We start from the raw sequence: 12,908 nt of genomic DNA on the forward strand, positions 1-12,908 counted from the left end.
AATGATGATATTAGAGTTGACCCTGCAAACGTTGTTTTGCCATATATGTTATTAACCCCCTTAAACTTAAGGGTATAAAAAATTGATGTTGGCCGATTCTCAGTTCTACCCGATATGCACTCAAAATTTCAGAAAAATCAGTCCAGCCGTTTCGGACGAGTATTGTAACTAACATTGTGACACGAGTATTTTATATAGAACTCAAAAATTACTTTGCTTAGCAATAAAATTTAAATTGGACCACATGACACACACCGCCTTTTGATTAAAATAAAAATCATCGATATCGGTCCAATCAGTTAAAATTTCTGAGGTTACATACATAAAAAAATATTGGATAACCAATTTTATATTTTAAAATAAATAAAAAAATTAACGCATTTTTTATATTGTACAACAATATTACGAGTCGTAGTTTGTGTTCTTCGAGTCTTCGACGCGGACGGTACAAGGAATCCGCTTGGTGACACTGTGTATATACATTTTATATAAACATTATATATATTTTTTCAATTATTTCAAACTCAGTATATTGAGTTATATACTTAATATATTTTGTAAAATTTTCAGTCGTTGATAAAATAGTTTTTATTTATACCCTAAGTAAATAAAGTCCTTTTTTTATTGGCCTAAGTACGAATTGATTCTAATTTTTTCATATCACTTATTTATCCGCCAACCCGCATTGCCCAGGGTAACTGGGAAGGGTAACTTGTTTCTTATTTATTATTTACGTTTCAGCCTGTAATATCCCACTACTGGGCATAGGCCTCTTTCCCCATGTAGGAGCAGGATCAGAGCTTAATCCACCACGCTGCTCCAATGCGGGTTGGCGGATATATTCCCTACTATGAGTAACGATTGCTATCAAGTGTACATGATAACAACCAGGACCGACGGCTTAACGTGCTCTCCGAGTCACGGTGGGGAGACCCACAAGGACTGCACAAACACCCAGATCACGGCAGACACCTGTATGGCCAATACAAATGTTTGTCATGTGCGGGGATCGAACCCGCAACCGCCAGCGCAACAGATACAATCCATGGCTGTAACCGTTGCGCCAACGCGGCGTCTTATTATTATTTATATAACTACAATATATATTTTTTATTTCAGACATGACATTATCAAATCGAAGGAAGAATAATTGAAAAAAAATTAACATGTCTGCGTTCGACGGTGTCATCGGGAGCGAGACCTTCGTGACAAAATCTCACCGAAACTTTAGTGACGGGTCGAAAAATATCGATAATAATAAGAACTATTGCAACGAATGCAACAATAGTGAAAATAGTGTTGACCTTAACATGAATAAAACTCATAAAATGTCCGATGTCCAGGAGTTTTATAATGGAAAAAATATTTTAATTACCGGAGCTACAGGTAAGATTTACCAAATTATTATTATTATAATATAACATATAATTTTTATTCATTTAAGACACTTACAGTCCACTTGTTAATTACGTTGTAACCTTAAAACTACATTAGTATTACTTGTAATAAAATTAAATTATATTGATACTATTTTGATTTGATTTGATTTTCCACGGGCTATTCTCCGCAACTCGACGTCTTAGTGCGCCTATTTTGCGTGGTAGGCTGGGGGCTTCATTCATGCCAGCCTAGCTCCTTGAGGAAGCCTAGCAGACCCCTTGCGTTGCCGAAGACTTCCCGGAGCGACCTCGGTGTCCCGAGGTGTATCGCCCTGTAGTTCGCCACACTACCGCATTCCAGCAGGATGTGTGTGGCCGTTTCTTCTGCCTCCATGCACGCTCTGCATAGGGGGCTGTCTGTAACACCTAAGTTGTGTAAGTGTTTGTTGAGCAAGGCATGTCCGGTAAAAGCCCCGACCAGTAGTCGGAGCTGGGCTCTCCCATAGCCGCGAAGTGTGCGGGACAATCCTGGGTTGATCGTCGGAAGAGCTTCCTTGGTCTGCCTGCAGGTGGTTAGGTTTGTCCAATATTCTTGGTGCATTACCTTGGTGTTGTGTCGCAGCTGGCTGCGCAGCCATCCGAAAGGCAGAGGTAGAATGGGTTCGGGTCCGTGGACCCTCATCTCCGATCCATTCCTCGCTAGTCGGTCAGCCGCGTCGTTGCCTCGCGATCCACTGTGGCCCTTTATCCATTGGAGGATAATGGTGTTTGTTTCACTTACCTTCGTCAGAGCTCGATGGCACTCGTATATTAGCCCCGATGTCATAGTGTCGCTCTGTAGGGCTTGCAGGACCGATCTGCTATCGGAAAGAATACGGATTGGAAAACCCTGTACCTCTCTAGACGTGATCACTGTTGCAGCCATTATGATTCCCATACATTCCGCCTGAAAGACGGTGTTGTGGATTCCCAATGGCGATGACATTTTGATATTCAGGTCTTCTGAGTAAACCCCAGAACCTGTACCTGTTGATGTTTTCGACCCGTCTGTGAAGATTCTCAACTCCTTGGGGTTGATGCCTTCCCCTGGGTCTTCATGTAATTGTATTCTGTATTTTTTGTCGAATACGTACTGTTTGGGTATTCTGTCGGTGACCGCTTCGATGAGCGGTTCCCTGTTCGCCAGTTCACCAAGTATACCTGTATGAGTTACTTTTACGTTTCTCCATAGGTTTAGCTTCCTGAGTCTTACCGCGGCCGCTCCCGCCTCCTGTTGGATAAACAGATGCAGCGGCGGCAAGTTCAGTAGGGCTTCCAGGGCCGCAGTCGGGGTGGTCCTCATCAGCCCGTAGTCGCCATGCAAGCTAGCCTTTGAAGTCGTTGTAGCTTTGCTTCGCCGGTGATTAGTTTGGTTCTCGGCCACCAAACCACTGCGCCATAGCTGATAATTGGCCTGATGACGGACTGGTACAGCCACAGAGTGATTCTTGGGGATAAACCCCGTCTTTTACCTATCATTCTGCGGCACTGCCAGAAGGCTATTGTGGCCTTGTCAATCTTGCTGTTGAGATGGCTGCTCCAGTTCAGTTTGCTATCTAGAATGATTCCTAGATACTTCACCTCCGAGCTGAACTGCAGCTCCGTTCCGAACAGTCTAGGGGGTTTGTAGTTCCCCAATAGTCGTTTGTTAGTGAACATTACCTGTTCCGTCTTTCTGGGATTGACGGTAAGTTCGTTGTCTATGCACCATCTCTCCACAATCCGTAGCGCCTGTTGTGTAACATTACACACGGTACTGCTGACTCTGCCGCTAATTAGAATGGCAATATCGTCAGCATACCCGATCGTAAAGTAGTTGTGCTGGTTCAGTCTGGTTATAAGGCCATTCACCACCACGTTCCACAGTAGTGGGGAGAGCACCCCTCCTTGTGTACATCCTTTAACCACCAGTGCATGTTGTGTCCCAGATGATGTAAGTCTGATGACTCTTTTACTGAGCATGTTACCTATCCAGTCAACCATTACCGGGTGCACACCGTGCTTAACCAGGGCCGACGAGATGCTGGTGAAGTTGGTCATGTCAAACGCACCTTCTATGTCGATGAAGGTGCCGAGACACATTGCCTTGTTTTCAATGGCCTCTTCTATTTTGCTGACCACTGCATGTAGAGCTGACTCTGTTGATTTACCTTGGCTGTACGCATGTTGGTGTGAGTGTAGGCGTACTATAGCCAGGGCGTTTTCTCTCAGATCCCGTTCACACAGCCTTTCGAGGGTCTTCAGCAAAAACGATGTTAGGCTGATAGGTCTGTGGGATTTGGGTTCGGAGTAGTCACTTTTCCCGGTTTGGGGATGAAGATTACCTTTACCTCCCTCCACTGCTTTGGCACGTACCTGTGAGCTAAGCACGCTACCAAGACAGCGGTAAGCCTATGGGTCAGTTGGTTGCTTCCCCACTGTAGAAGTGCTGGGAAGACCCCGTCCAACCCTGGGGATTTGAAGGAGTCAAAGCTGTTGCTGTAGCCCATCTAACTTTTGGTGGACTTACTACCTTGAGTGCATACTCCCATTGCTCCTCTGTTGGGGTCACATCCTCTTCGAGCCAATCGACCGACCGCATGATGCGGCAGCCTGGAAAATGCGTTTGCACCAGAATGGTCTCAGCTTCTCCCAGCGTGCTCGTGAAGGTGTTGTCTGGCTTTCTCAGGGAGCCCCTCATCTGGCTAGATTGGTTAACGAGAACCTTCCTTACCCTGTTGGCCTGTTCGCAGGTTTCCACGCTGCTGCAGAATTTGCGCCACGAGTCGGTACTTCTATACCTTAAACGTTTCTTGTATCTGGACTTGGCCTTCTTGTACTTGTCTCAGTCCAGATCGGCGCATGTATTCATTGCTCTATTTAGGAGTCGCCTTACCTTTTTCCTGAGTCTTTCCAGTTCAGGCCCCCACCAGTTCACTTTGTTCTCCGGTGGGATTGATAAGGAACATGCAGTTTGATAGGAGTCTATAATATTGTTAGTTAACATGTCTACCTGTTTTTCTATCTGTCCTGTTCCCTCGAGTCTGTCTGGGCATGTCTGCTCGCTGAGCAGCTGCTCCAGTCTCTCGACGTAATGCACGCGGTTGGTTTTGCGTGGGTTACGCCTAGGGACTACTGGGACTGTGTTTACCTGCACGTCGAAGCGTATCCATCTGTGATCTGAGCACGATGCCTCATCGGATACGTGCCAGTTGGAGATGGTTCCAGAGGCCGCTTCTGTGGCTAGTGTTAGGTCGATGATTGTCCTACTACGTCTGTTCACGAATGTGGGTTCAGAGCCCACGTTCATGATCTGTAGATTATTCGTCATCAGATATTCAACTAAGAGCTTACCTCTTTCGTTTGTTGTTTTCATTCCCCAGAGGATGTGATGTGCATTGGAGTCAGTGCCTACAATCAGTTGCAGTCCGGACTCTTCGCAGTATGTTATCAGCCGTGCCATGTTATGCGGCGGTGGCGCGTCAGCCTCTGGCATGTAGGCCAACGCGATCACCATCTCCGGCAGGCTGTGGTCTTGCGTTCTGTGCAGCTTAATGGCGCAGAGATCTCTAGAACAAAAGCTCGTCAAAATTTGCGCCTGTATATCCCTAGTGATGTAAATACAGGCCCTGGTGTTTTCCGGGCCCGTATGTGCAATGAGCTTACCTCCAGCATTCCGGAGTCCGCATACCATGCCATTTCTGACCCACGGCTCTTGGATCAGCGCAATGGCTGTTGTGTTAACCTCCAACCATTTCCGCATCTGAGCCGTTGCTGCCATGCTATGGTGGAGGTTAGCTTGGAGGACCTTACAGGACGAGTGAGTCGGGTGAGCTATCTTCAGATAGCCTCTCCCCCGCCTCCTCCGTCCCTGTCCCCCCTATGGCCAGGTTGTCCAGGTCAGTTAAGCAAGCCCCTTCCTCCGACTCCCGAAGCGGCTCTACCACGACCACCGATTCTTCGGTCTGGAGTTTGGGGCTCAACTGCCTCGTAGGGGGCGGTTCAGGAATGGCCGGGATTGCTCCTGACTCTTCTTCCTTCACCTGCCCTACGCTGTCATCTGTGCCCTCCATTTGGTCTTCACGCCCCGTTGGCAGGTCCTCGGCGAATTTGCCCTTTGGACCCTGGAATTTTACGTACACCGACCCCAGCAAATAGCAGAGTCGGCGTTCGCGTTCAACCAGGGTCTGCACCACATCCTCAGGAGCGCTAAAGATCAGGAACGTGTTACCGTCCTGTCTATCGACCTTGTGGAGGACCCAGCTGTCTACCCTTGCCCACTTGTTCTGGAACCGCAGCGCGCGTCCCACCTTCCAGATGTCCGGTTGTTCACCTGGAAGCAGAACGCCGCAGCGGACCAACTTGACGAGGTCGCGCTGTCGCTTGACTGTCAGTCTAGCACCCGTGGGCAAGGTGAGCTCCGAGACTATGCGCGTGAGGTATCCCACGGTATCGTGGTCACCACACCACAGTTTCAGAGCCCCGTTTGCGTAGGTCGGTTTACCCTGAAAGACAGGGTTCACCGGCTCGTCATCGGTCGCTTCTATGGAGTCCTTGAGAAGGCGCTCCTGTAGAAAGGACCTGTACCTCTTGTGCGGCTTGTGCAGTCAGGGGCTCACCGGTCGCAGTTGTTACCGCAACCAGTAGGTCCGACTGCACAGCCGCAGCATAGGGGACATGGGTTCCGTCCGCTAGCTTCGGCTTTTTGGGGTCCCCCCTCGGCGACTGAGAGTCGTCGAGGCGAGCCCTTTTGGGCGGTGCCTGGGACGTACTTCCATCCCCCGCTTTGACCTTCGCCAGCACCTCGCCGCGTTGGGCGCGACCGGTTGCCTGGTTGCCCTGGCCACCTGCCGCCCCCCTCGCAAACTTGACGGACCCCATGGGTTTGGGTTCTTTGGCTTGGGCCCTTCTTTGACGTTGGCGCTGCCTCTTGCTCTTGCGCTTAGGCTTAGGTTCGCTCCCTGGTTGGAAGGACCCTGTACCACCCACGCGTCCCGCCGACTTGCTGGGTTTCCCCTTGGCTTGTCGTCGGCCGACAAGAGTCTACGCCTCGTCAAAGCGTTGGAGGGCAGCCACCTTTTCCGCCGTCCGGGTTCTGGGTTGCCCCGGTGCCCTGTCGGCAACAAGGATGGCACCCTCTGTTGAGGACGCCGTCGACGTGGACGGCCTAGGTTCCTCCGGTTTCCCAGTTTCCCCTCGGCCACCCACGGACTTGCGTTTTGTGTGTGGTGGCGCCACCTTGGTAGCACCACCCCCATGTCTGTGTGTGTTTGCTGAGGTCAAGGTCGACTTCGCTGCCTTGCCTCCGCTTGTGGAGGAGGGCGGTCCCAACTTCGTGGTACCGCTCCCCTGTTGTGTCTGTTGAACTTGTAGTGGGTGTTTGGTAGACGGACCCGCATTCGCGGTTCTCGCCACCAGTGAGGTACCATCCGGTTTCCCTTCAGGTCCCTGTGTGGGTTTGGATCTGTTTTTATCCATAGTGTGTAAGAAATAAATTCATCCACTGCGCTCCCTACCCTCCATGGAGCCCGCAACGTTGGGGATGCCGTTTCGACACCGGGGCTACGCAGTGGGTATAGATATGAAAGGTTGGGTTCCAAGCGCGACATCGGGAGCTGCAGATGCCCGGCTGGTGACCGCGATCCCACGGCCCCCAGTTGTTCCGAACACCCTTGCCCCGTCAGCATGGCCGGTCCCCGTGTCCTCCCAGAGGACCCTTCCCCATCTCGCCAGCGTAAAGCACCCGGCTCATCCGTGCAGTTACGCATGTCCGTTTCCCCGCAGTGGCTAGCTACGGGGCTACCGTTTGGCCTGAAATCCGGACCAAAGAGGGCGTGTTGTCTCCCGTATATTGATACTATTAACTATTAGTTTAATATCAACGGCTGTTATTTTTTTCTGCTGAAATCTGCTGTAAACTGCTGCTATTTCTCGCAAATGCCAGTTGCACAAAAAACAGTCCTGAGTCATTGAAGACCCATCGCAAACGTGTTGTCAATATCACCCCTGCAGGCCTAGCATGCGCGCCACGACAAAATTTTGTCTACCCCTTTTCTCGTATTATCTCTCTATGTCTACAGTAGCTAACATGCGTGCACGTGATACTCTTCTCGTTACGTCAATAGAAGAGATAATCATTAAATTTTAGTGATCTGTGGTATTTATCTCTACGGAAGCTAACATGACATCGTAATTTTGTCGAATTTAGACGTTTTAAGAAGAGAAACTTCTCGTCTTCAATATTATCGACGAGAAAGACGATAAATAAAAAATAAATAAAACCGGGTGCCTATTTTTTGCATACCATGGCGTTTCCCTATTATAATTATATAATTTCGGTATACGAAGAGCGGGAAGCGCGAAAAGTCGAGTGAAGTGTGCCATATAATGGCACAAAAAACGTATTTGCGCCCTCTTGCTTTTTATTCTTAAACAATGCGTGATAGAATTACAATTATCTAATGTGCGACAAGATATAAAGCACAACACGAGCATATTGTTTTACATATATAATTAAATTCATTTACTTATGCCGTTTTATTTTTCATAATATATTTTTTAAATTAGATATACACTTTTTATCTTAGCCAAAAGGCCGAGAACATTGTTATATAAAACATGTGTCACTCGTTTGAAATTATACTGTGAATCCAAACGTTGGCTCATCCCGGTTTGGCACGATTGGTCAATAACCTTGTAAATTCAACTTTACGACATAAGAAATAATAATGATATTCAGTTGTGATTATGGTTGATAATGTTTAATTTTTGAAATTCCTTCTTTATTAAAATTTCATAATCGCACGAATTACAAAGTGTTTTGAATTTTGGAAGTGATAGGCGAAATTTTAAGATTCTTGTATTTCTTGTTTTTTAAATTAGTTTAATAGTTAATAAGTCAGTGTTGTTAGTTAGTAATATTTAGTTAGTGTTTATATTCATTGTATATATAGTTTAGATTTCGATTAAAAATAGTGTATAGTTAGTTTGTTTTCTTATTATTTGTTAGGACTTAGGTTTAGGTGTACAATTTTTACCTATTTAGGCATAAAAATGTCTTTCAATAAAAAAGTGAGTGAAACATCGGAATCGGTCTACCCAGTGAAAAGTTCTGAGGTAATTAAAAAAAATACACTCGAATTGAGAACCTTCTCCTTTTTTGGAAGTCGGTTGATGAAGGGAATTATTTAGTTTACAATTTACAAGAACAAAATTCGTTATCCGCATAAACTTAAATAACAGGTTGTTATTTTATAACAGGTATTCATATCTGTTATTTTTCTATAACAGTAACAGATATAACAGGTAACATGTTTCACCTGTTATAACCCACGTCTGATGCTGACAAGTGTCAATTAATACAAAATCAAAGTACTCAATAAAAAATTAAATATAATTAAACGTAGTGTAAATTTAGAATGATACCAGTGTTGCATTATAAAAAAATGGTATATTTTTTTGTAAGGGCAGCACAAGTTTCTCTACTCGACAAGGCGAAGTCTTCGGAAGAGAATTTTGTCTCTCGTAGTGCGCATGTTAGGGTAATCGAGAAAATACTCGATGTAGACATTATCTCTCTCTCTCGTCAAGAGATATCTCGTTGTATGCATGCTAGGCCTGCTGACCTTCCACAGGAACTCTGGCTACGTAACTCATTGTAGGAACACAGCTCGACTTCCTGAGCTCTCTTAAAGATTTCCTGTCCTTTCGGTGTCTTCAAGACTCGGGGCTCCCATTATGTAAATATTGTATTATGGGAGTTCCGTCATTATAAAGGCCCGTTAGCCAAAAGATATTTCTTTTGGCTAACGGCACTTTTCGTTCACACTTTCGTTAGGTTGTGGTACTTCCTCGATCGGATTTCTCCAGATTTTGAACGGGATATATCCTTCTGTGCCCTACTTCTATGGAAAAAAATTGTGTGTAATTTTTTTTGTGGGAACGAGTCTATTGAAACCTTTCATTTTATTTTGGAGCTAAAGCAATAGTTTACTTTCTGATACTTTTCCGCTTCCTTAGCTTATCTGCTTCCTTTAGTCTTTTTGTGTAGGTACCTCATAAATATTACTGGATGCACCGATATTGGTGATTCTTTTTGCATTCAAAAGCTCTGTATCTGAGATCTGTAGTTTTTGAGTATATTTCTCTAACAGTATGTCATCTCTTGCAGTATCTCCCACGGTATATTACACTCTCTTTTTCATGACCATTGGTTGACTGGTCTCTTGCACTGTCCACCCTCCTATATGACACTCTCTTTAATCACCATTGGTTGACTGGAAGAGATCTCTTTTAGGAATAAGTCCACTTCTACCATTAACCATACAATTAATTTTCTGTCTTTTTTTTAATGTCTTCACCACCTCTTGTTTTTACTAGAAAAACTATAGTTTATATTAGATTCTTCGAGAATTTTTAAAATAGATACCTATATTGTATGTATGTGTATAAATCAAAGTGTAACTGCGAAATTTTTGTCAGTTCTTCTCTGCGTAATTTATATGAAATGTAGGCTAGTCTATAGACAATCGAGCACTGAATTGTGGGGTTTTGGTTTTGGGGGTTAGGTGGGGAAAAAGGGGGAGGAGTGAGTTGCTTTCTGGTACCACTCCCACCGTGTGAAACCCCATGGTTATGGAGATATCATGGTTAAAGTTTTGAGGTTATAATTGTTTTATTTAGTGCTATCACGATACCTTAGAGCTCCGCGTTTGACTCCACCTTAGCTCTGACACTGCGGGAAGTGCACTCAGGCTCCGTTTCGCAACTTTCACACGTTATTTTCGAACAGGAGTACGTAAATAAAACAATTCTAACCTCAAAAATTTAACCATGATATCTCCATAGCAATGGGGGTTTCAAACGGGGGGAGTGGAACCAGTGGGTAACCCCCCCTCCCCTCACCCCTCCACTCCAACCCCATAAAGCGTCCCGCGGTTGTCTATAGACTTACCTAAAATGTATGCATGTGCCTTAACTTCCAAACGACTACACAAAATAGGATGAACCTTTTTTATTCTTTATTGTTAGGACAAGATTTGAATAAAAATAATTGGTTGTCTGTAAAGTTGGTTTACGCCATGTTGGCGCAACGCTTACAGCCATGGATTGTACCTGTTGCGCTGGTGGTTGCGGGTTCGATCCCCACTCATGACAAACATTTGTATTGGCCATATAGGTGTTTGCCGTGATCTGGGTGTTTGTGCAGTCCTTGTGGGACTCCCCACCGTGCCTCGGAGATCACGTTAAGCCATCGGTCCCGGTTGTTATCATGTACACCTGATAGCGGTCGTTACTCATAGTAGAGAATCCGCCGACCCGCATTAGAGCAGCGTGGTGGATTAAGCTTTGATTCTTCTCCTGCATGGGGAAAAAGGCCTATGCCCAGTAGTGGGATATTACAAACTGAAGCGAAAGTTGGTGTACGGACGATATTTTAACGTCACAACGTCATAACAAAACATCTCCTCGGACGCATAGGCCAATTGAGTGGAAGAGAGATAGATGCGGCGCAAGCGTACACTGAGCGTAACGGGACAATGAGTCATCCTTTTCCGTGCATGCAACCGTCATTCATCGATATATTAGACGTTGTAACGTCAAAAAAAAAATAAACAAATCATATATTTAAAGAAATCTATCTATCTATAATATATATAAACGCGAAAGGTCACTCATCACGAAATCTCCGAAACTATAACACCTATAAACTTGAAATTTGGCAGGAAGGCTCCTTATAGGACGTAGGCATCCGCTAAGAACGGATTTTACGAAACTCGACCCCTAAGGGGGTAAAACGGGGGTTGGAAGTTTGTATGAACGTCCTGTTTTTGAAGTAAGAGAGTTGAAATTTAAAATGTAAGCTCTATAGATGATAAGAAGGTGTTTAAATAATGTATATTTAGAAATCAACTCCCTTTTTGGGTTAAAACGGGGGATGGTAGGTTGACTCACTCATCACGAAATCTCCGAAACTATAACAACTACAAACTTGGAATTTGGCAGGTAGGTTCCTTATAGAGCGTAGACATCCGCTAAGAGCGGATTTTACGAAACTCGATCCTTAAGGGGGTAAAACGGGGGTTGGAAGTTTGTATGAAAGTCCTATGTTTTTGAAGTAAGAGACTTGAAATATAAAATGTATGCTCTATAGATGGTAAGAAGGTGTCTAAATAATGTATATTTAGAAATCGACTCTCTTTTGGGGTTAAAACGGGGGATGGTAGTTTGACTCATTCATCACGAAATCTCCGAAACTATAACACCTACAAACTTGAAATTTTGCAGGTAGGCTCCTTATAAGGCTTAAACAGCCGCTAAGAATGGATTTTACAAATCTCGACCCCTAAGGGGGTAAAACGGGGGTTGGTAGTTTGTATAAAAGTCCTATGTTTTTGAAGTCAGAGACTTGAAATTTAAAATGTGTGCTCTAAAAATAGTGAGGAGGTGTTCAAATAACGTATCTTTAGAAATCAACTCCCTTTTGGGGTTAAAACGGGGGATGGTAGGTTGACTCACTCATCACGAAATCTCCGAAACTATAACAGCTGCAAACTTGAAATTTGGCAGATAGGCTCTTTATAGGTCGTACACATCCGTTAAAAACGGATTTTACGAAATTCGACCCCTAAGGGGATAAAACGGGGGTTGGAAGTTTGTATGAAAGTCCTATTTTTTTGAAGTAAGAGACTTGAAATTGAAAATGTATGCTCTATAGATAGTGAGAAGGTGTTCAAATTAATAATGCATCTTTAGAAATTAACTCCCTTTTGGGGTTTAAAGGGGGATGGTAGGTTGACTCACTCATCACGAAATCTCCGAAACTATAACAGCTACAAACTTGAAATTTTGCAGATAGGTTCCTTATAGGGCCTAAACATTCGCTGAGAACGGATTTTACGAAACTCGACCCTTAAGCGGATGAAGTGGGGGTTGGAAGTTTGTATGAAAGTCATATGTTATTAAGGTAAGAGACTTGAAATTTAAAATGTATGCTCTGTAGATGGTGAGGAAGTGTCCAAATAATACATCGTAATATATATATATATATATATATATATAAGAGAAAAAACACTGACTCACTCATCACGAGAACTCAAAAGCCGCTGGATGGTCCATCCATCCAAGATGGACAAAGATGAAATTTAGCAGGCAGGTAGATTATAGTTAGTAGACGTTCGCTAAGAACGGATTTTGCGATATTCCACCGCTAAGGGGGTTTAATTGGGGTTGATAGTTTGTACGTATACAGCAGCTATAAGTTCGCCTGATAGGTTATTTATACTGCAGCCTGAAAATAAAACTAAAAAATAATGTGGTGTATAGAGAGGTTTTATAAAAATAACTATTAAATTATACTAAATTGTGCCTTTGAAAAAGTTACTCAGAGTGACAAGCATTTCAAGTGACTGAAATAAAAAATAATTTGCGTTAAGCATCTTACGTGTCAGCCTGTAATATCCCACTACTGGGCATAGGCCTCTTTCCCCATGTAGGAGCAGGATCAGAGCT

General features: G+C 44.4%; 1 protein-coding gene across 1 annotated transcript in view; it reads left to right on the forward strand.

Moving 5' to 3' along the window:
- Positions 1-1,223: 1,223 nt before the first annotated feature.
- The window catches only part of LOC123668095 (fatty acyl-CoA reductase wat-like), a gene marked incomplete at its 5' end in the record, with an annotated part of 36,473 nt that continues 24,788 nt past the window's right edge, over positions 1,224-12,908 (forward strand). Inside the window, one exon of the mRNA XM_045601888.1 lies at positions 1,224-1,386. Coding sequence (XP_045457844.1) covers positions 1,224-1,386 — 163 coding nt within the window. The remainder of the gene's footprint in view (positions 1,387-12,908) is intronic.

This window comes from Melitaea cinxia, chromosome 30, assembly GCF_905220565.1.
Source record: "Melitaea cinxia chromosome 30, ilMelCinx1.1, whole genome shotgun sequence".
NCBI lineage: Eukaryota > Metazoa > Arthropoda > Insecta > Lepidoptera > Nymphalidae > Melitaea > Melitaea cinxia.